Raw genomic sequence first — 24183 nt, 5'->3', positions numbered from 1 at the left:
ATACACTATGTGGTCTTTTGTGTCTGACTTCTTTCACTTGGAATGTTTTGAAGGTTCACCCATGCGGTAGCATGTATCAGTATTCCATTCCTTTTTATAGCTAAATAATAGCCCATTTTATGGATATATCACATTTTGTGTATCCATTCTTTTGTTGATGGACACTTAGGTTGTTCCCACCTTTTCGCTACTGTGAATAGAGCTGCAGTGAACTGTCCGTGCACAAGTTTTTGTTGAACATCTGTTTTCAATCTGGGGGGTATATACCTAACAAGGGGAATTACTGCATCATATGGTAATTGTTTAACTTTTTGAGAAAACATCAAACTATTTCCCACAGTGGCTGCACCATTTTACATTCCCAACAGCAGTGCATAAGGGTGCCAATTTCTCCGCATCCTCACAAACACATGTCACTTTCCATCTCTTTATTATGGCCATCCTAATGGGTGTGAAGCAGCATCTCATTGTGGTTTTGATTTGCACTTCCCTAATGACTAATGATGCTGAGTATCTTCTCAAGTGGTTTTTGGCCATTTCTATATCTTCTTTGGAGAAATGTCCTTTGCCCATTTTTAAATTGGGTTACCTTTTTGTTGTTGAGTTGTAAAAGTTCTTTATTCTAAATACTAGATTCTTATCAGATATATCATTTGCAGTATTTTCTCTCATTTTATGGCTTGCGTTTCACTCTCTTGATAGTGTCTTTTGAGGCAAAAGTTTTAAAATTTGACGAAGTCTAATTTTTCTATTTTTTTCTTTCGTTGCTTGCGCTTTCGGTGCCGTTTAAGAAACCACTGCTGGGACGTCCCTGGTGGTGCAGTGGTTAAGAATCCGCCTGCCAATGCAGGGGACATGGTTTGGAGCCCTGGCCTGGGAAGATCCCACATGCTGCAGAGCAACTAAGCCCATGCGCCACAACTACTGAGGCTGCGTTCTAGAGCCCGTGAGCCACAACTACTGAGCCCACATGCCACAACTACTGAAGCCCTCACACCTAGAGCCCGTGCTCCTCAATAAGAGAAGCCACCTCAATGAGAAGCCCACACACCGCAATGAAGAGCAGCACCCCCTTGCCGCAACTAGAGAAAGCCTGTGTGCAGCAACAAAGACCCAACGCAGACAAAGATAAGATAAAATTAAAAAAAAAAAAAAAAGAAATGCAGTAAATGTTTCTTTATGGAAGGTAATGAAAATGTTCTAAAATTGATTGTGGTAAAGGCTTCACAGCTCTGTGAATATACTAAAAACCACTGAACTGTATATTTTTTAATGGGTGAATTGTATGGTATGCAAGTTATATCTCAATAAAACTGCTTTTAAAAAGTTATCACCAATAAAATTTATAAAGAAAAACTACTCAACTGATCATTATAAGTCAATAACATATCTATCACAAATAAGTACCCTACAAATGTTATGAATACATAATGAATGCCATAAAACCAGGAACAAAAAACTAACCAATGACAAAAGTTTAGAAAGAAATTAAGTGCAAGTTCCATAAGAAAAAAAAAATTACCTTCCAAGAGTTTTGGACATGATGTATTCGTCTCTTAATTCCTTGGGATAAACTGACTGATCATCTACAGTCAGATCAAAAAATACAAAAACTAAGGAAAAAATGGCAGAAATAGGTCTCATTAATCCATTTGATAAAGAAAAGATAAATGGTCCTATAACTTAGTAAACATATGGAATATAAGACAATCGTTCTTAATTCCATTTAACATCTAACACCAAAGAAATCATTTAGCTAGGCTAATGCATGTCGTGAAACCCTTGAAAAATGATGACAGACAAGCTTCATTCCACAATGGAAACACACAGCATCATTCTCACTATAATGCAGGAAACTCATACATAAATGCTATTCTTATTCTTTGACCTCAGAACAGTTATCAATTGCTCAGGCCCAGAAGCAAAAGGCAATTAGTTTGAATCTAGAAAATATGTTCTAGGCAAGTAAATATCCCAAAAGAATCAAGCCAGAGGTCACATACTAGTATTATCTTCTCTCAACCATTGCTACCTTTACCTAGCTGGTATTTTATAGTGCAAGCCACCTTGAACTTACTTGTAAAATTCACTAAAAAACACTTTCCAAAAAAATCCCCTTTATTTCTTCATTATTCGGCCTGTAACTCAGAAAAAGAAAACCAAAAAACTGCTCATTTCATAATTTAACCATCCATTGGGCCAAACCTGCAATCAGTTATCAAACATTCCAGTTCTACAAAGTGGTAAATTTTCTACTGCCTATAATATCTGGAAAGAGTGAAATTTGTTAAGACCCTTGAGTTTCTCAGATTTCAGGTGATGGGTCTTGACCTCCCTGGAGTAACCTAGAGATCCAGTCTCTGGCATTTAAATCTGAACCAGCTCAGCATGCTTCAATCCAGGCTGGTCCCCAAAGGCAGACAGCTGCCTAATGAATGAGACCTGCTGGCTACCTAGGATACAACCGTTCCTCCCTGCTTATTGATACTGATGAACCCAGATGTTACAGTGACACTTGAGAATCAGGGAATTTGAGGGGCTCTGGAGATGTATTTTCCCAAGTGTCGAGGTCTACTTCAGGGGCTGTAAACTCAGTTGCCTACACAAGCCAGGAAGGTCATACACACAGGTAAGGCTGGAGTGAGTGTAAGATATGGAGCAGTGGAGACTTGAACAGGAAAACATCATCCATCTAAAGGAGGAAGTCTCTACTTAGCACCTGCAAATCCTCAAATTAGGGATAATATGCTCAAGTATGGCCAGATATTCCATCTTCTCAAAGAAAACTGGATTTTCATATTAAAGCACAAAACATCAGCAAAGGCCTAAAAGAATGTCAATAGGCTGAATCAGTCTGCAGAGTACCAGTTTTGTTTTGTTTTGTTTTGTTTTTGTGGTACACAGGCCTCTCACTGTTGTGGCCTCTCCCATTGTGGAGCACAGGCTCCGGACACGCAGGCTCAGCGGCCATGGCTCACGGGCCCAGCCGCTCCACGGCATGTGGGATCTTCCCGGACTGGGGCACGAACCCATGTCCCCTGCATCGGCAGGCGGACTCTCAACCACTGTGCCACCAGGGAAGCCCCAGAGTACCAGTTTGATCGATTTCCATCACGGCCAGCTTCAGATCACATAACACTTTTGTTCAAATAAGAAAAGGTGCCCTTCAGATAGAACAATTAGAAAAAGATGGCACACCACTTGTCAAGTAGAGGACAGGCCACATTTCAGCAACCAGTTGCCCACCTCAACCAGGTGCTCACAAACAGCAAAAGCCTGTGCAGCTGTCCTGACTATAATTATCAGACAGGAAATAAAAGTTAGAAAACAGGAGAAACTAAGGCAATCATAAAATGTACTACAGGATGTCCAGAATAGCCATAATTCTGAGATGCCAGTCTGAAGACTGGTTGCATGAGAATCACCTGGGCAGGATTTTTTAAATCCCTGGAACTAGTGGATCAGGATTTATGGGACAGTGCCTCTGGGAATCTATATTTTTAAGGTGTTATCCACACAAACACATACCATTCCAAGCCGCTCAACTCTCAGATAGTTTTGGGAAGTTGTGAGTTTTTTTTCAAATTAAAGAAACGAGAGTATTCCTCGTGTCCAAGATTTCAAAATCACTGTGAGCTATATTTAATTCTGTAGGTTGTTTTTATTCACACCAAATGACAACTGTTCATTTTAGATGTGATATTCATGAAGTTTTAGGAATAAATGCTTATAAAATACTACCTGATAATGATGATAAACATCTCCACTTTCAAAGGATAACCACGTCATATTTAAGAAGGTGGAAGGTCTAAATTGAGATTGTTACAGAAAAACCCATAGCCTAATGCCGGGTTATATATAATAGTTCAATAAATATATGCAGAAATTAATGACCGAAAGGAATAAATAAAGGGAAGAATAAGGAAGGAAGAGAAAAAGAGGGGGAAGGGATGAACTAATGGCCTAAAATAACAACTCATAGATAGCTAAGACAGATGTGATAAAAGTGAATCAATTAATGAATGATAACTAAGCAAAATGATAATTTAAAGCATATGGCTTTAAATAAAACTAATCAAACCAATTAAACCTTAGAAAATCTGTCTTGATAGAACTTTTGATTGTTAAAAAATGCAACTAGGGGGCTTCCCTGGTGGCACAGTGGTTGAGAGTCCGCCTGCCGATGCAGGGGACACGGGTTCATGCCCCAGTCCGGGAAGATCCCACATGCCGTGGAGTGACTGGGCCCGTGAGCCATGGCTGCTGAGCCTGCGCGTCCAGAGCCTGCACATCTGGAGACTGTGCTCCGCAACGGGAGAGGCCACAGCAGTGAGAAGCCCGTGTATTGGGAAAAAAAAAAAAAAAAAATGCAACTAGGATTGAGGTGAATCTTGAATACTAACCTACTTACTTTATGTACCTAACCATACTCTGAAAAGGACACAATGTCATTTTTCCTTTTATACAGGAAGAAAAAATTCCAGTAACCAGAAGACAATAATATTACCTTTATTACTCCATACTGAAAGTGCAATTTCAGAATTGTTATTCAAAGGAAGGCGTCTTCCTTTCCCTACAAGATCTTTATTTACAAAGGTTCCATTCCCACTGTGATCTTCTATGTAGGCGATGTAAGAGTTTTTAGGACCCATTTCCTAAAACAGAAAACATTTTATTTCAAAGTTTTACTGGTGGAGTGTTTCAGTGGGGAGACAACTAAGAGTGATGTCTAGATGACCAGTTCTCCCAAATGTATGGATATTTGCCACCTACTCTGAAGATCCGAAAGTGCTTCTTGCTGTAAGTCCGGTATTTATCAGTTCTTTTCAGCAGGGGTTCATCAAAGCAGTATTCACAGTTTCTATCTCTCCCAAACCAGTAGCTGTCGTTAACACACTCTGTAACACAAAAGCACACCCCAGAGGGCTGTTAAATTTCATGTATCAAACACCTTTAAAAACTGTTCATAAAATCTGCTTGTAGGAAAATAGCCTAAGAAGGCAATCAAAATTATAGATTTGTCCATCAAGATTTTATAAGATTCAAAATCAGTGGGGAGAAAAAAACCAAATATTTCCAACGAGTTTAACAAATTATGGTTTATACATAGCCATGAAATGTAAGCAGTCATTAAAATTCTCAAATAATTTTTAATGACTTGGAAAAATACTTATGATATAATAATAACTTCCTACTTATTACTCTCCTGAGGCTTCCCATCATACTTAGTATGAAATCTACACTCCACATGGCAGGCTAGATGCTCAGGATCTGGCCCCTGCCCCCCTCCCAACTTCACCTTGTACCTCTCCCCTTGATCACTACACTCAGCTCCACTGGCCTCCTTCCACTGCCCCAAATATGCTGGGTTCAACCTCCCTTGTGGCCTTTGAGTTCTTCATTCCCAGTGATTTGAATGGCCATCTTGCCTTTTGTGTCTGCAAATTATCATCTTCCACTCAGCTTTCTGTATAAGCACACTCCCAGCTCACCACCCACTCACCATAATCACAAGAGCCTGTTCTGCTTCCCTCTATAACTGAAAATTATCTTGATTATTTGTATATTGTCTCCTGGCATCCCCCTATTAGAACAAATTCCAGAAGGGCAGCCTTGAGTCTCTTGTTTACGAATACAGCTCCAGCACCTAGGACAATGCATATGGTAGGCAAGCAAAATGTTCACGGAAAGACAGACTAGGGAAAATATTACCAACTCATGCCACAATCAAAGGACTATTTCCCTAATATCTGTAAAGTTGATGGAAACAAACCAAATGTCCTACAATGGATGACTGGATAAACAAATTGTGATATCACAAATTGTGATATTTACATACAATGGACTATTTTTCACCCATAAAAAGGAATAAAGCTAAAACTCATACATCTACAACATGGACGAACCTTGAAAACATTATGCTAAGTGAAAGAAGCCAGACACAAAATGCCACAGACTGTATGACTGTATTTATATGAAATATCCAGAATAGTTAAATCCATAGATATGAAATGCAGATTGGTGGTTGCCAGGGGCAGAGGAGGAAGGGATGGGGAGTAACTGCTTAATGGATATAGGGTTTCATTTTGGAGTAAAGGAAATATTTCAGAACTGGACAGAAGTGGTGGTTGCACAATGTTGTGAATGTACTAAAGGTCACTGAACTGTTCACATTAAAATCGTTAATTTTAGGGACTTCCCTGGTGGTGCAATGGTTAGGAATCTGCCCGCCAATGCAGGGGACATGGGTTCGATCCCTGGTCTGGGAAGATCCCACATGCCATGGAGCAACCAAGCCCATGCACCATAACTACTGAGCCTGTGCTCTAGAGCCCACAAGCCTCAACTACTGAGCCTGCGTGTCACAACTACTGAGGCCTGCGCGCCTAGAGCCTGTGCTCTGCAACAAGAGACGCCACTGCAATGAGAAGCCCGCACACCGCAGCAAAAAGTAGCCCCCACTCGTCGCAACTAGAGAAAGCCCACACACAGCAACAAAGACCCAATGCAGCCATAAATAAATAAATAAATAAGTTTTTTAAATGGTTAATTTTATGTTATGTGAATTTCACCTCAATTCCTTAGTTATATGTGCACACACCCATTGGTCCAGAAATCCCACTTCTAGGAATTTATCCTACAGACAGAATCATATGTACTACGAAAGGACATAAGGACATATGTACAAGGTTATTCACTATAGCATTATTCCTTTTTTTTATAAATTTATTTATCTATTTATTTATTTTTGGCTGCATTGGGTCTTCATTGCTGCGAACGGGCTTTCTCTAGATGCGGTGAGCGGGGGGCTACTCTTCGTTGCGGTGTGTGGGTTTCCCACTGTGGTGGCTTCTCTTGTTGTGGAGTATGGGCTCTAGGCATCCGGGCTTCAGTAGTTGTGGCTCCTGGGCTCTAGAGCACAGGCTTAGTTGCTCCGCAGCATGTGGGATCTTCCCGGACCAGGGATTGAACCCATGTCCCCTGCATTGGCAGGCAGATTCTTAACCACTGTGCCACCAGGGGAGACCTATAGCATTACTCTTATAGCAACAACTTTAATGTCCATTAGTAAAGGGCTAGTTCAATAAATTTATATATCTACAAAAGAAATGGGGATCTTTACATTCCGATAGAAGAATGTCTAAGATACATTGTTAAACATAAACAACAGGTTACAACCAGTGTGTGGTAAATTACAGTTGGTATAAATAATAAAGGGGGGAAAAAGAACACATAGATACTTAGTTGCTTATATGTGCACCAAATATTTCTGGAAGGCTACATAAGAAATCAGCAATCCTGGGAGGTAGTTGGGGGAAAGACAGAAATTGGATGAAGGCCTTGCACCTGTTTTCAATTTTGCACCTAATGCAAATATAACCTCTTCAAAAAGTTAAATTAATCGCTTAAAGAGTTTGCAGTCTGGTTGGGAGACAAACAGGGAAGCAACAACAATACAGCAGGTAGACTCTCGAGGGAAAGCACAGATGCAAGGCTGTGGCAACTCTGCCTGGGACTATCAAAAAGGCTTCATGAGGCAAGACAGGAAGGATAGATTGAACAGCCCTTTGGAAGGCAACATGGCAGTACCCATTACAAGGTAAAGCCATGCCCATTCTATGATCCAGCAACTCAACACAGGCTCTACCCTAGAGAGACATTTGTCCAAATGACCAAGGAGACAAGGACATTCATTGCAGTCTTGCTTGCAGGAATAAACACTGGCAACAACCTAAGCATCTATTAACAGGGAAAGGTATAAATGAACCATGGTATTTCTACTAGAAACCAGGAGCTTCTGGGACAGTTGAGAAGGAAAGGCATGGAGATTTTATCAGGACACCAACAGTCCAGGGAGGATGGACAGAGAGTGGAAGGGGAGGCTGCCCATGGAAGAGCCTGCTCTGACCTTGGCTCATTAGAGGAGCCCTCAGGAAAGATGTGTGGAGGAGGGCAGGGACAGCAAGGCAGGAGGCAAAGGGACCAAAACTCTCAGTGAGGCAATTAGGAGTAAGAACCCCAGGAAGATGGGCCCCTTCTCCTAGTAGTGAAGAATGGGGCACAGTTGAGATGGTGACAGGAGAGAGGAACATCACAAACAAGACAAGGATGTCTGCTCTTAAAACTTCTATTCTGGGGCTTCCCTAGTGGCGCAGTGATTGAGAGTCCGCCTGCCGATGCAGGGGACACGGGTTCGTGCCCCAGTCTGGGAAGATCCCACATGCCGCGGAGCGGCTGGGCCCGTGAGCCATGGCCGCTGAGCCTGCGCGTCCGGAGCCTGTGCTCCGCAACGGGAGAGGCCACAACAGTGAGAGGCCCGCATACCACAAAAAAAAAAAAAAAAACACTTCTATTCCATGTAAGAGATTCAAGCCAGGACAGTTAACAGAGGGAGGGAGAGGGAGATGAAAAGCCAAGGCATCCATATTGGAAAGGAAGAAGCAAATCTATCTAATCCTATTCACAAACGACATAATCTTATATGTAGAAAATCCTAAGGAACCCACTAAAAAAGATTAGCCCAAATAAACAAGTTCAGCAACATTACAGGATACAAGATCAATATTCAAAAACCACTTGTATTTCTACACACTAGCAATGGACAACCTAAAATGAAATTAAGAAAATAATTCCATTTACAATAGCATAAAAAGAATAAAATACTTGGGAATAAATTTAACAAAAGAAGAGCGAATCTTATACTCTAAAAGCTACAAAACATTGTTGGAAAAAATTTGAAAGACCTATGTAAATGTGCATGGATTGGAAGACTTAATGTTGTTAAGATGGCAAAACTCCCATACTATACACAATTCCTATCAAAATCCCAGCTGCCTTCTTTGCAGAAATTAACAAGCTCAAACTAAAATTCCTATAAAAAAGCAAGGACCCGGAATAGCAAAACAATCTTGAAAATGAAGTACAAAGGGCTTACTTATATTTTGCAGTTTCAAAACTTACTACAGGACTTCCCTGGTGGCACAGTGGTCAAGAATCCACCTGCCAATGCAGTGGACACAGGTTCAAGCCCTGATCCAGGAAGATCCCACATGCTGTGAAGCACTAAGCCCATGTGCCACAACTACTGAGCCTGCACTCTAGAGCCCACGAGCCACAACTACTGAGCCTGCACTCTAGAGCCCACGAGCCACAACTACTGAGCCCGTGTGCCACAGTTACTGAAGCCCACGTGCCTAGAGCCTGTGCTCTGCAACAAGAGAAGCTACCACAATGAGAAGCACGCGATGAAGAGTAGCAATGAAGAGTAGCCCCCACTCACTGCAACTAGAGAAAGCCCACGCGCAGCAACAAAGACCCAATGCAGCCAAAACTAAATAAATAAATAAAAATTTAAAAACTTACTACAAAGCTATCATAATCAAGACAGTGTGGGGGCTTCCCTGATGGCGCAGTGGTTGAGAATCTGCCTGCTAATGCAGGGGACACGGGTTTGAGCCCTGGTGTGGGAGGATCCCACATGCTGCGGAGCAACTAGGCCCATGAGCCACAACTACTGAGCCTGCGCGTCTGGAGCTTGTGCTCCGCAACAAGAGAGGCTGCGAGAGTGAGAGGCCTGCGCACCGCAATGAAGAGTGGACCCCGCTTGCCACAACTAGAGAAAGCCCTCTCATAGAAACGAAGACCCAACACAGCAAAAATAAATTAATTAATTAATAAACTCCTACCCTCAACATCTAAAAAAAAAAAAAGATTAAAAAAAAAAGACAGTGTGGTACTAGTGAAAGGTTAGGCATACAGATCAATGGAAAAAAATTAAGAGACAGAAAATAAATCACATTTACAGTCAACTGATTTTCAACAAGGTGCCAACACAATTCATTGGGGAAAAAATAGTCTTTTCAAATGGTGCTAGGACAAGTGGATATCTACATGTAAAATAATCTAGTTGGAACTTACCTCACACCATATGCAAAAAGCAACTAAAAGAGAATCAAAGATTAATTGCAGGAACTAAAACTATAAGAAGAAAAAATGGTGATAAGGCTTTGTAACCTTGGGTTAAGCAATTCTGTCTAGATATGACCCCAAAGCACAAGAAACGAAAGAAAAAATATAAAAATTGGACATAATTAAAATTTAAAATGTGTGTGAATCAAAGAACATCATCAAGAAAGTGAAAAGAAGTGAATGGGGGAAAATATTTGCAAAACACATATCTAGTAAGGGATTTATATCTACCATATAAAAAAGGACACTTACAACTCAATAATAAGACAAACAATCCAATTTTAAAATGAGCAAAGATGGGGATATATGTTTATGTATAGCTGATTCACTTTGTTATAAAGCAGAAACTAACACACCACTGTAAAGCAATTGTACTCCAATAAAGATTTTTAAAGAAGTAAAATAAAAATGAGCAAAGGATATGAACAGACATTTCTCCAAATACATAAAAATGACCAATAAGCACATGAAAAGATGTTTAACATCATTAGAGCCATCAGGGAAATGTAAAACAAAATCACAATGAGATACCACTTCACACCTACTACGATGATGAAAATCAAAAGACAGATATTAAGTGGTGGCGAAATGTGGAGAAATTAGAACCCTCATACATTAGTAGTGGGAATATGGAATAGTGCAGCTGCTGTGGAAAACAGTTTGGTGGTTTCTTAAAAACTTAAACATGTTATCCAGCAATTCCACTCCTAGGCACTAAATACCCCCCAAAAAATTGAAAACAGAGACTCAAACAGATACTTGTCACAAATATTCATAGCAGCATTTTTCAAAATGGCCAAAAGGTCCAAATGTCCATCAACAGAAGGGATAAAGAAAATGTGATATATTTATACAATATTATTATTCAGATATATTATTCAGACATAAAAAGAAACAAAGTTCTGATACATGATACAACATGAATGAACTTTGAAAATATTATGCTACATGAAAGAAGCCAGATACAAAAGGACAAATATTATGATTTCACTTAAACAAAATATCTAGAATAGGTAAATTCAAAGACAGAGAAAATAGGTTAGAAATTACCAAAAGAACTCAATGGGGAAAGGATAATCTCTTCAATAAATGGTACTGGGAAAACTGAATAACCACATGCAGAAGAATGAAATTGGACCCCTATCTTACATCACTCACAAAAATTAATTTGAAATCGATTAAGGACTTAAAACAGAAGAAGTGAAACCGTAAAACTAGAAGAAAGCAAATGGTAATTATGTGATGTGAAGGAGGTGTTAGCTAAGGCTATGGTGGAGATCATTTTGCAATATATAAGTGTATCAAACTGTACACCTTAAACTTACACAATGTTATATATGTCACTTATATATGTCTCAATAAAGCTAGGGGGGAAAAGAAATTACCAGAGGAAAAAATTTTGGAAATAGATAATGGTGATGGTTGCACAACATTGTGAAAGTACTAATGCCAATGGACTGCATACTTAATGGTTAAAATGACAAAATTTTATGTTATATATATTTTATCACAATGAAAAGAAGTAAACATTAAAAAATACTAAGGAATAAAGTTTTTAAAGTGCAAGACTTGTACCCTGAAAACTACAAAACACTGTTGAAAGAAATTAAAGAAGACCTAAATAAATGAAAGCTACCCCATGTTCACAGATTAATACAGTTAAGACTTAATACAGTTAAGACTTAATACAGTTAAGATGGGAATATTACCCATATTGATCTACAGATTTAATTCCAGCTGCCTTCTTTGCAGGAAGTGACAAGCTTATCTTAAAATTCCTATGGAAAAGTAAAGAACCATAGTAGTCAAAATAATCTTGAAAAAGAACAAATCAGGACTCACTCTGGATTTCAAAATTTACTACAAAGCTACAGTAATCAAGATTTTGTGGTACTAGCATAAGGACAGACACATAGATCCATGGAACAGAACTGAAAATCCAGAATTAAACCCCACATTTATGGTCAAATGATCTTTAATGAGGGTGTCAAGACCATTCAAGGGGGAAAGAGTAGTCTCTTCAAGAAATAGTGCTCGGGGGGCTTCCCTGGTGGCGCAATGGTTAAGAATCCACCTGCCAATGCAGGGGACACGGGTTCAAACCATAGCCCGGGAAGATCCCATATGCCGCGGAGCAGCTAAGCCCGTGCACCACAACTACTGAGCCTGCGCTCTACAGCCTGCGAGCCACAACTACTGAGCCCGCACTCTAGAGCCCACGTGCTACAACTACTGAAGCCCTCATGCCTAGAGCCCATGCTCCACAACAAGAGAAGCCACGGTGATGAGAAGCCCATGCACCACAACGAGGAGTAGCCACCACTCACCACAACTAGAGAAAGCCCACGTGCAGCAACAAAGACCCAACACAGCCAAAAATAAATAAATTTATAAAAAAGAAAAAAGAAAGAAATAGTGCTCGGACAACTGTACATTCCCATGCCAAAGGATGAATTTGGACAATACCTCATATCATGTACAAAAATCAACTCAAAAGGGATAAGAGCTAAAACTGTAAATTATTTAGAAGAAAAGATAGGTGTGAATCAATAACAAATAATAACAATAAAATATTATAGCTTCTCTTTATTGAGCAATTACTTTATGCTGGTCTCCCTAACAAGCTCTTTGTGAATGTAATCTTAAGTTTAAAGGAGATACACCCAACTTCACCCTAACTCACCATTTCTGTGTCCCACTCACCATACATCAGCCCTAAGCCTAGCTTAAATATATAGCTTAAATGAGTAAAAATTAGCTTCAAATGCTTACTTCTAAATTTAAAGTTGTATGTATGAATATTGCTATATTATTTCTCCATTTTTTACTGTTTTTTCCAAGTTATCAAAGTTGCACGTGACATAAAAGGGAAGGGTGACAAGATACAAAATGGTACATTAGCCATTCATTTCTTTACATTATTATTTTCTATTCCATTAATGTCAAGTTCTTTTTTTTTTTTTTTTGTAATAAAGAGGTCATTTTAATTCAAAACAGAGGAAAAATGCTACTTAAAACATACCGAGAGCAAAGCCTTACTGTTGGAACCAGGTGTCAGAGAGGATGAGTATATTTAAACAGCAAGGTTGGCTATTTTGAGATAAAAATAAGTAACAGGGAGTCAACAAGTAACCTTCCCCATTCTGAAACTGTAAAACTGATTCTCTGAAACTGCTGCACCACCAGCAGGAGTTAAGTGGTGAAGTTTCTGTGATTAGCTGACAAATGTTTGCAAGCTTGCATGAATCAGCGTTTTTCTAGGGAAAGGATCCACAACCCTCTTCAGATGGACAACACATGGCAGACGCCCAATTAATGTTTGTCGAAAGTACAAATGAAGGGGCTCTACAGCAAGTAAGAGCCCGTGCACAACCCAAAACTGCTTCCTTGGTTCCATCTTTCATCACCTTCAAACTCCAGAATCATTCCAGGAGTGTCTTGAGCTGTCTGTTGCAACAACTTTCTAAAACTGTTTTTCTGAACAAAATATTACAAAGGGTCTTACCGAGATTAGAGAATCCATCCTGAAGGGCCCATAATCGAGCCCAAGGGGCAGGGACAGGCTCCTCGGGTTCTTGGTCCTCGGGAATAGAATAGAGTTCCTGCGTAGACACTGTGTCTAAGGAGCTCAGCGTACCCGAGCTGGAGTGAGAGGACTGGCTGGACGTGGGCACCGTGCTGGTGGAGGAGCTGGACGTGCCCTGGGACTGTGAAGAGGAGCCATGTGGCTGTGAGGAGGGACCGTGGGACTGCGAGAAGCCACCTTGGGACTGTGGGGAGGCACTGCCATGGGGCTGATGACACTCCACATCCGTCTCCCGGGACATCACCACCTCAAAAATAAGTGTCCAACAGTAAGGTGAATTTCAAGGAACAAGACATCGTAAAGGTCAAGAGTAAAGGATGGGTATATTACAACAGCCAAAAAAAAAAAAGATCCAGGATACGCATGCTCTGCAAAAATTAAAATTCTAGGGCTTCCCTGGTGGCGCAGTGGTTAGGAGTCCGCCTGCCGATGCAGGGGACACGGGTTCGTGCCCCGGTCCGCGAGGATCCCACATGCCGCGAAGCAGCTGGGCCTGTGAGCCATGGCCGCTGAGCCTGCGCGTCCGGAGCCTGTGCTCCGCGGCGGGAGAGGCCATAACAGTGAGAGGCCCACGTACCGCAAAAAAAAAAAATTAAAATTCTAAGAGTTTAGACCTATCATTCTTCTGGGCTGAGCTTTTCATCACATCATTTTCACCTGATAAGTTTTTGTGTGACAGCCACAACCACAGAGGACAAAAACAAATTATTTGAAGGCTGTAAACAAGTAAAAAGCAATGAAACTGAATTGGGGAGGGCGAGAGACTCATAACAGCTTACACTCATCCAATTTTTTAAAATTAAAAATGGAACCTAAAATGTATTCGTTAATACAATCAACACTACACTTAAACTTCATATGTATTTTTGAAAAAGAAAGAAAGGGAAGAGTCAGGTGGTTTGGCATAGACTAAGAGAAACTCTACAGAAATTCGCTGCATCACCCCAGGGGTGGCTATTTTATACATAAAATGTCACTGTTGCCCCCTCTTCCCCAAACCAGCTCCTGGAGGGTAGGACCCAAGTTCATTCTAGATTCCTTTGACTCCAAACTAAGAGCTGGGCCACTTAAAGAGGCGAAACACAAAGACTGCTCTAAACAACTCCACCTAGCCCTTTGTGATGCTAATTAACTATGGGGCTCACCTTTTCAGCATCCTAAATGGCCTCCCAGCCCAACAGAAGCCTGAAGAAAACCAAGATGAGACACAGAAGACCATAACAGAGGTTCCCACCCCAGCTTTATAATTAATTTGATAGACAGTTAAACTCCAATAACAGAACCTACAGTAAAGTCAAAGTAACTTTCAATCCTTAACTTTAAATCCCTAATCTGATTAAAAAAAAAAAAAAAGTGCTTTCTCTCCTGAATCCCACACTCAGGCTACCCCTCAAGGATAATATAGTAAACATGACTCACACTGATTATTGCATTTACACAGCTTTCCAGATGCAAAGGTCCTGATGAGTTTTCCTGAAAGCACACCAGGGAGGTAGGTGTTGCCAGAGCTAGGTCCGCCACTTCAGGACCTGCTGCTCTAATACCACCTCAGCCGAGCTGTGTCCTCCTGCAGCTTCTTGAGCAAGACTTCTCTGCCCTGAAAACTGGCAAAAGACAGTGTGTCAAAAGGTAGCTGCTATCATCGTTCATGATAGGAAGGGTCCACCAGGCCAGGACTACATTGGCCTCTGCCATGAGGAAAAAGCATAGTGGAGAGGTTATAAGCAAACAGATCTGGAGTCGAGTCAGATGTCTAAGTCAACTCTTTGCACGACCTTTACGTAGATCGCAACCTCTCTGAACCCAGAAAAGTAGATAGAGCTTGCGAATCAAATGAGATGATGCATCAACGTTCCTCCCCCCACCCCTCGGTAATGCTTGATAATTGGGAATTCCAGGCCCAAAGAATCTGAAAGCAGGAAAAGGCCTTACAAGTGCAACACAGTTGTTTTTTTCCAATAGAGAAACTGAGTCCCAAGGAAGACTGGTGCCCTCCTACCCTACCCTCGCCACCCCATCCCCCACACTTCCTTAGGGACACTCGCAGAGCATCTTCCTACAGAAGTCGGTGTGTTTCCAGTTCCTGCAGCGCCTTGCAGCTAAGAATGGGTTCTTAGTAAGCATTTTCCAGATTGAACCTAAATATGGAAATAATTACTAACACCTATAAAACTCTCTACAGAGCAACTTCGCTCTCATTTTGAAGGGGACAACTTTGTTCTTTCTTATCCTTTACGTCTGGGCCAGTTTCAGCTTTAAAGTTACAAGGGAAGTGACCTTCACCTCGAAATTTATCTACAAAGAAGGAAGAGAGTCGTCCACGCATTCCTCTCCCCCTTCCCAAGCTCAAACACAGTACAAAACGGAAGCTTAGGAAATTCAGCTCGCAAAAAGACCCTGAGGACAGGATTCGAACCCCTCAGTACCCAAGAGAAGTTCCCACTACGACTCACCGCGAGCCCACCTAGCACCGCACACTCTGAGCAGCCGTAGCCAGCGGAGTGGCGCTAAACCCGCTGATACAAACTCCACCCTCAGCCAATCAAAACACCCCTCCGCCCCCGCCGGACCAATGACAAACAGCGGATGTGGCGGCCCACATAGCCTCAATGCTTTCTGGGAGTTGTAGTTTAAAACGCAGAGCGGGACTCAAAATCCAGGTTTCCCCCGGGTAGTCCCGCCCCCTCAGCTTCCCGGCCAATCAGCAGCACCAGTCTGGTCGACCACTTTCTCTCCCCAACAGGTGACCGCGGGGAGGCCGGCCGCCAGCCAGATGTGGTGCGGAAGAACCAGGGCCTTGCTCCGGGTGTCGGGGTTATGGCCGACAGGGGTGCTCGGGAGGAGACCGCTAAACTGCAGTGCTGCGTCACTGGCGGGAAGCAACTCCCCCCGGTGTTGGAACTGCGGCGGCCTAGGGGGCCCCTTGCGGGGGGACCGGTTCTTCTGCCCTCAGTGCCGCGCGCTGCAGCCACCTGACCCCACGCGAGACTACTTCAGCCTCATGGACTGGTAAGGGAGGCGGTTTCGGGAAATGCGTCTGGGCGTGCGAGATGGAGGGCTGGTCAGGAAGGGAGGAGAAGGCGGGACCAGTTACATGGGTGGGCGGAGCCCTAGAGAACAGGGGCCGGGGGTGGGGCCTGGGAGAAGGTGGGTGGGATGTGTCGGGAGAGGAAACCGAGGGGCCGGACTGAGCGGCCAAGGTTTGTGGGATGACGACGAGAGTGGAGCGCGGACTGGTGGGGCGAGGAGTGTGATTAGGCGAAATTGAGGTTTGGAGCCTGCAGTGGAGGGAGACTTGAGGGGCGGGATCTGAGAGAAGGAAGTTCAGAGGTGGGGCCTGAGGGAAGGGTGCTTGCGCGGCCCTTGGCGGATGGAGTCTTGAGGAATAGGTTCAGAAGGTTTAAAGTTGGGTTGAGACTTTTAAGAAAGAAATAATGAGGTGTTATCCAAAATGAGAGAGTAAGAGCAAAGAAAAACTTAATGCTATGGGCAGAGTCTAAGGGAAAAGTGAGAATTGGAAGGTCTGAGAAATAGATGTTTTTTCTGTTTACCTCCGAAGGTTGAGGAGCTTGGAGAGGTGGTGAAGTTGGGGCGAAGCTAAACTAATGAGATAGGGCACGCTCTGGGAATAGAAAGCGAAGAGGATTCGATTAAAATAAAGTGAGAGGTAGAGATGAAGGAACCTGGGCCTTAGAAAAATAGAGTGGGATTCAGGAATGCCTCTTCCCTTTAACTCTGGGCTCTGGCCCCACCAGTCACTGAGCATTTATGAAGGGTTGCAGTAACACTGCTCTTTACGTTGTTCAATCATACCAATCTTGTTCCCACTTCAAGGCCTTTGCATGTTCCCTGTGCCTGAATGACTCTTTCCTGTGATCTTCAGTTACTCCTCATCATCATTCAGGTCTCAGCTCAAATGTCATCTCTTTGTCCACCACATCTACCATTCTCTTATCCTATTCTGTTTTCCTTTGCAGTACCTACCACTTTTTGAAATAGCTCTGTCTATATGTTTATTGCGTCATCCCCCATGAGAACAGGAACCAGGCCCATACTATACAAATCTATAAACATTTGATGCATGAATTTCATCTCCTGATTTCCTTCCAGCAACCGCTCCTTCAGAGTTGACACTGCAAAGCTCCAGCATAGGTACCAGCAACTACAGCGTCTTATCCACCCAGATTTCTTCAGCCAGAGGTCTCAGGTAGCCTATTGGCCACCCATAATCACACCCAAACACGTGTGTACCCTGGGTGGGTGGCAGTGTCCTTATGGTTATCAAGGACAGAGCTGGACAGCCAGCTTCGCCCTGAGGTAGCCTGACCCCAGCTATCCAGATGCTGGACCTGTCTTACACTCAGAGCTTTTACCTGATTTCCCAGCAGAATTAGAACCCATCACCTGAAAATAAAAACAGCTTATCCCATACTGGTTCTCCTTTGGTCACTTCCTTATGTGCTTGCCCATCAGTATTTTATGAAACAGTTTGTGAATGTAAGATGGCCTATTTGCATGGTAATATGACTATCTTCATTTCCACTTACAGACTGAAAAGGATTTCTCAGAGAAGCATTCGACCCTTGTTAATGATGCCTATAAGACTCTTCTGGCCCCCCTGAGCAGGGGACTATACCTTGTAAGGTGATTTTCCCACCCTTCTATCATGACAGCCTGGTCCCATTGCTCTGTAGGACAGCTGCTCCCCTGTGTTCAACAGAAGAGTGCTTGAGACCCGAGCTAATCTAGGGACCCAATGATAATTAACCTCAAAGATACTATTACATGAGTATAGTTTTCTCTGAGTATGTCTGTAAATCTTACTTGCCCAATTGCCTTTTTTTTTTTTTTTTTTTACCATTTTCTATAAATTTCAAGGATTAGATAGTGCTGGCTTTTAGGGAAGAGTAATTTTTGTTTTTTTGTGGGGGAGAAGTGAGCACCTTAGAATTTTAGGATTTAATAGAATTTTTACAAATATCTAATTCAACCTCCTTCCACTTTTTTCCCAAGTGGAAGAATGACTCCCCCAAGGTCACATAGTGCCAGGTAGCAGGGAGTGATCCCATCCCAGCACTCCTATCTCAGTCTAACTTTCCAGTACCCTACCCTCACACTTTCACTATTGAGACAGTTCAAGTTTTCCCTGTGAGTGGCATTCTGTTCTGAATGGTGAGGAGGATTTATGGTGAGGAGGATTTATGACTCTGGCCATAGTTTCTTGAATTAAACTTATTTTCCCTGCTTTATGCCCCAATAGCTAAAGCTCTGTGGAGTAGAGATTCCCGAAGGGACAGATTATGAAATGGACAGTCAATTCCTCATGGAAATAATGGAAATCAATGAAAAACTTGCAGAAGCTCAAGGTGAAACTGCCATGAAAGAGATGGAATCTATTGTCAGAGGTAAAAGATAAAATACCACCGACTGCATTTTATTGCTATTTTGAGTACATGTAGGGGTTAAGTGAAAAATGGATATAAAGACTACATATTGGCCTTCATAATGATTCAGGGAATTTTTTTTTTCTTGATTACGCTGAAACCCATTTTGTTTAGAGGTTAGGCTTGCAAAATTCCTAATTCTCTGGAAGGCGGACTTAAACCAAGAATGTAATAGTATTTTGCAGATTGCTGTGCTCCTTCCCACCCATGACATCCTTTGGATATCTCTGACAAGAAAAATAGGCCTCAGAAGTTCATGGGAATGCCCAAGGTCACACAGCAGATATAGCAGAGCAAAGTTTGAAACCTTGATCTTATGATCCCATATTGCTTTACTTTCCACTTTATTCCATAGTGTATCAGTCAGGGTTCTCCAGAGAAACAGAATCAGTAGTGTATGTGTATGTGGAGAGAGAGAAATTTATTTTAAGGAATGGCTCATGTGATTATGAGAGCTAGCAAGTTCAAAATATGTAGATAGACTAGCAGGCTGGAAGCTCAGGCAGGACTTCTATGTTAGTCATGAGGCAGAATTCCTTCCTTGGGAAACCTCAGTTTTTGCTTACTACCTTCAACTGATTGGATGAGGCCCACCTATGTTATGGAAGATAATCTCCTTAAAGTCAACTGACGGTAAATGTTAATCACATCTACAGAATACCTTCACAGCAACATCTAGACTAGTGTTTGATCAAACAATTGGGCACCACAGCCTAAACAAGCTGGCACATAAAATTAACCATGCCATATAGAAAAGGCTCCAGGGTTCTCATTCAAATTATGCAGATATGAACTTTCACAAATGTTATGGCATGCCTACTGTATCAGGCACTGTGCAGGACACCGCGGATACAGCAGTGAACAAGAAAGACATGGCCTGGGCCTTCTTGGAGTTTATATATTCCAACTCAGTGTGTCCCAAATGGAAGTCATGAGCATCTCTCTTCTGCTCCTCTGCTGATGTTTGCTTTCTAAGTGAATGACGCTCTGCGGTTGTACAAGTCCAAAACACCGAGGAGGTGTCCTTCACAACTTATTCTCCCTTACCCCCATAGACAGTCCATCACCGAGTCTTGAAAAGCTGACCTTCTAAATGTGTCTCAGATCCATCTATACATTTTCACTGCCACCACCCTGTCCCAAGCTACCATTCTCTCTCACCCAGACAACTGGAGTAACTCCACACTGGTCCGTCTCTACCTTCAATCTGATATATTCCTACCCTGTCACTTGTGTGATCTTTTTGAAACCCAAATCTAATCATATCACCCTTGGCCTTGCTTAAAAACTTTAAGTGGCTCCCCGCCCCCTGCCTCAGGTTAAAGAAACCTGCATGGCTTGGCCTCTGCTTCCTCCCATTTGCTCCTTCCACTCCAGCCACACAGATTGCTTCTAGTTCTTCATCTGTACCTTGTACCTCCCTACCCAGGGCATTTGCACATGCTGTTGCTTCTGCCCGAAACCCTCTTCTCCTCTACCCCATCTATTTAACTCTTCCTCCTTCAGATCTGGGGGCAATCCTCACTTCCTCAGAGAATCTGCAGACGACCTCTCTGTCTATACCTTTTGGTCGTGGGTACCCCTCCTTTGTAGGATTAATCACTGGTCTATGTGAGATTACTGGACCAATATCAGCCTCTTCTACTAGACCAGAAGTTCTACAGAGGCAGAAATTGTGTCTTCTTTTTGCTTCCCTCACATCCTTAGCACATGCAGTAGTACTTGGAGTATAATAGGGACTCAGTAAATATTTGTCAAGTGAGTGAATAAATAACAAACAAAGAAGTTAAAAGTAGTAAAATAGAAGTTGTGGTGGGGGAGCTGTCAGCTAGGGTTGTACCAGCAACATTAGGGCTGGGTGGTGTTGGGGAAAGAGAAACTCGGGATTTTTAGTCAGAAGGCCCAGCTGCACGGCTTTGGAAGGCAGAGGTTCATGAAGCTCTGGGTGAGGTGGACTTGGGTTCAGTCCCAACACTGCCACTGACTTTTTGTGTGACCTTCAGTGAAGTGACTTCACTCCTCTGAGCTTCAGTTTCCTCATCTGTAAAATGGAGATAATATTAGTACTGGTTGTTGCAACAATTAAGTTAAAGCATGTAAAACACTTGACACCGTGTCTGGCCCGTGGTAAGTTCCCAATAAATGGTGGGGGTTATTTCTAGCTCTATAGTTAACATCTCGTTTTGAGCAGGTCACTGACCTTCATTTAGAGTAATTCCTAAATTTCCTTTTACCTGCTAAGGCCCAGGTAATGTGAACGTTCAAGCGCATGAGCTAGATAGTTTTGGGGTCAGGACTTCAGAGCCTCCAGACTCCTAATCCAGTGTTCTTTTGTCAACACCACGTTGCTACCTGAGAAGCGAGTTTGCAACCACTGGACCAGAAGTCAGTTGACTTGGGGTCTGCTCTTAGCTCCTCCACTCACCAACCATGTGACCATATATGTTCTCCCAGTACCTGTCATTGCTTACCATGGGGATATAATGTATTTGAAAGTGCTTTGAAAGCAGGCACCATATAAATGATTGATACTGTTTGTATCTGAAAAAGGCACTTATCATACAATTTTCCAATGAGGAGACAATAAAAATGTGAGGTAGCTGTCCTTTACTTCATCTGGCATCTTCTCACTTAAGGTACAATATGATCGAAATGTTTCATTTTCCTGAGAGGCTGTATAATTTGCTAGTAGTTGCCTGACACACTCTAATGCCCTGCTGATAGGCAAGTCCCGCTTGTTAATTTTCTCCTAGCTGAAATCTGGAAGACTCAGAGTGCCTTGTGGAGATAATCTAAGGCACTTCTTTGTCTTTTTTTTTTTTTTTTTTAATGCTTCTATAGCCATTTTATGAGCTTTGGTGATTGCCCCTCAGACCTTTTGTGGATAGAAAAACAGTGTAACTAAGATCAGCCAGAGCTGCACTAAACAGGAGCTGCCATCGTGGAACTGTAGAGACAGGTTATGAGGCCTTACCCTTGAATCCAAACTCCCTGCTCTGTTGTGTTCACAACAACAAGATGACAAAGCGTTGTCTTCATATTATGAGTCTATTTAAGTAGAAAAATTAAGATAATGTTTTTCTTTTTCAGCTAAACAGAAAGAATTGACTGACAATGTGAGCAGAGCTTTTGAAAGAGGTACTTCCTTCATTTCTTGACTTTCTTAAATATGGAAAGAAATTGTAAGCACTGAGGTATAACCATCCATTCAATAAGTAGCTATTATATGCCCATCCTATGACAGGTACATGGGAGCTATAAAATATAGATGAGTCTACATTTCTGCCTTCAAGGATTCACAGTCTTGCTAGAGAAACAAGGGGTGTGCCCAAACCAGTGATACGCCCATTGAAGATTAGATGAGAGAAAGTGCTCCCATTCCCCTTTAGCAAGTAGGAGAAGATAAGGTGAGGGATGTGGGCTGAAGACAACACAGGCAGGCTCTGAGGGCAAGGCTGCACAGTCAACATTTGGCAAAGCCCGCACACCCCTTTCTTCTGCAAAGCCCAGGAGGAGAATCCCATGGCCGAGCAGTGCCCAGATTGCAAATAGGGCGTGTTCATCCTTGTCCCCACTGCTCCTGGCTCTCAGGCTAAAGAGACTAGATCTATTTCTAGCTATTTTTAAGCAAGAACAGCCTTCCTCTCCATCCTGACTTGTGCCACTCCTTAAATAAGAGCTTAATAGCCCTTTGGCTTAGGGATCGTTTGACTACAGAAAGGAGAACGCAACTCATACTAGCCCAGATAAAAGGAGGTTACTCTAAGGAATCAGGTCTATCTCTCAGAATCCAAAGTCCCTGAGATGAGTATAATATTGTGTGATAAGAGCTTTTCTAGAACAAGACCTGGGAACCAGAAAGCAGTCTGGAACCAAGACTGTGGTCCTGAACTTGGTGGCCTAGCTGACCACTCCATCCTTCTCCCCACCGCTATACACCAGTTCCGTCTGCTTCCTTATTGGTGTACAGTGCTCCAAACTGGCCCTGGATGACTCCTCAGTCCCCCTTGGTCTATTACCTCATAAGAACAAGGCCTTTTACCATCTGACTAGAGTCTTCTAGATCCAATCTAGATTCCTGGGAGGGGGAATTTGATTGCCCCAGTTTGAGTCAGATGTCCACTCCAGTCCGATCACTGAGGGCCAAGGAGATAAGCTTGCACAGTGTACTGCCTACTTTGTAGGGACTGTAGGAGTTTATTCTGAGAAGCAGGCAGAAGGTGGCGGGGAGGGAGGGGTGTCTCTAAAAAGATGGGTAGGAATATAGATTAATAGCAGAAATGACAGGAAGCTGGCCCAATGTATCTGCCTGAAATCCATGTCCCCAGCCTACTGGTTAAGATGGTCAGATTATGTTCCACCAAGTTCCTGTTATACCTTTGTGGGCTTTTATTTTTTTAATTATAAAATACAATTTCTTAAAGAATGAATAGTACATAAGTACAATGGAAGAATAACAACAGAAGAAACACCCATGTCCCCACCACCCAGATTAAGAAATAGAAAAAAGGTGCTCAACATCACTAATCATTAGGGAAATGAAAATCAAAACCACAGTGAGATACCACCTCACACCTATAAAGATGGATGCTATTAAAAAAAAAGAGAAAATAGCAAATGTGGGCAAGGATGTGGAGAAGTTGGGACCTTGGTGTACTGCTGGTGGGAATGTAAAATAGTGCACCCACTGTGGAAAACAGTATGGCAGTTCCTCAAAAAATTAAAAATAGAATTACGGTGCAATCCAGCAATTCCACTTCTGGGTGCACACCTAAAGAATTGACAGCAGGAACTCAGAGAGATGCACTGTCACAGATAAACAAAGCCAGATACTAGTTAACGTGGTATGGACAGATTTGAATCAGTAATAACTATGGTGATAGGGAAAAGAGTCCAGCGTGAACTGAACTCAATTTCGATTTGTACAGAGATAACTGGGCATTTTAAAGGGAGAATGAGGGAGTAGGGCAGGGGTGCACAGGGGCTCAGTAGAATTGGGGAAGTGAAATACTACAAAAAGCGGGAAGAAGGAGTTGGTCCTATGAAACCCATCTGGGTTTGTTAATTGGCCCTTATGGAAGTTAGGCTCCCACCCTCCCACAGAGCCTGGAGACAGGGGCCCTATCATCATGTGTTGACTGGAACAAACAGCAAGAAAGAGACAGAAGAGACCTTCTTTCCTCT

General features: G+C 42.4%; 2 protein-coding genes across 9 annotated transcripts in view; one reads left to right on the top strand and one right to left on the bottom strand.

The window, feature by feature from the left end:
* CHEK2 (checkpoint kinase 2) overlaps nucleotides 1-16122 on the bottom strand; it is a 40118-nt gene extending 23996 nt beyond the window's left edge. For 2 of the 3 annotated variants that reach the window (XM_067700365.1, XM_067700367.1), the window contains exons 1-6: nucleotides 16009-16122; nucleotides 14975-15159; nucleotides 13475-13802; nucleotides 4774-4898; nucleotides 4508-4655; nucleotides 1523-1613 (exon numbers count right to left, since the gene is read on the bottom strand). In XM_067700365.1, coding sequence (XP_067556466.1) covers nucleotides 1523-1613; nucleotides 4508-4655; nucleotides 4774-4898; nucleotides 13475-13796 — 686 coding nt within the window. In that variant the 5' untranslated portion in view covers nucleotides 13797-13802; nucleotides 14975-15159; nucleotides 16009-16122. The remainder of the gene's footprint in view (nucleotides 1-1522; nucleotides 1614-4507; nucleotides 4656-4773; nucleotides 4899-13474; nucleotides 13803-14974; nucleotides 15160-16008) is intronic. The other variant, XM_067700366.1, reaches the window with a different exon arrangement.
* A 119-nt stretch (nucleotides 16123-16241) lies between these two features.
* The window catches only part of HSCB (HscB mitochondrial iron-sulfur cluster cochaperone), a 34932-nt gene continuing 26990 nt past the window's right edge, over nucleotides 16242-24183 (top strand). For 2 of the 6 annotated variants that reach the window (XM_067700373.1, XM_067700372.1), the window contains exons 1-5: nucleotides 16242-16564; nucleotides 17666-17762; nucleotides 18105-18194; nucleotides 18816-18960; nucleotides 22090-22137. In XM_067700373.1, coding sequence (XP_067556474.1) covers nucleotides 16329-16564; nucleotides 17666-17762; nucleotides 18105-18194; nucleotides 18816-18960; nucleotides 22090-22137 — 616 coding nt within the window. In that variant the 5' untranslated portion in view covers nucleotides 16242-16328. Of the gene's footprint in view, nucleotides 16565-17665; nucleotides 17763-18104; nucleotides 18200-18815; nucleotides 18961-22089; nucleotides 22138-24183 lie in introns of those variants that run through there. The other 4 variants (XM_067700375.1, XM_067700374.1, XM_067700370.1 and 1 more) reach the window with 3 other exon arrangements.

This window comes from Pseudorca crassidens, chromosome 12 (genome assembly GCF_039906515.1).
Source record: "Pseudorca crassidens isolate mPseCra1 chromosome 12, mPseCra1.hap1, whole genome shotgun sequence".
Lineage (NCBI taxonomy): Eukaryota > Metazoa > Chordata > Mammalia > Artiodactyla > Delphinidae > Pseudorca > Pseudorca crassidens.
This window is presented reverse-complemented; position numbering and strand designations above follow the sequence as displayed.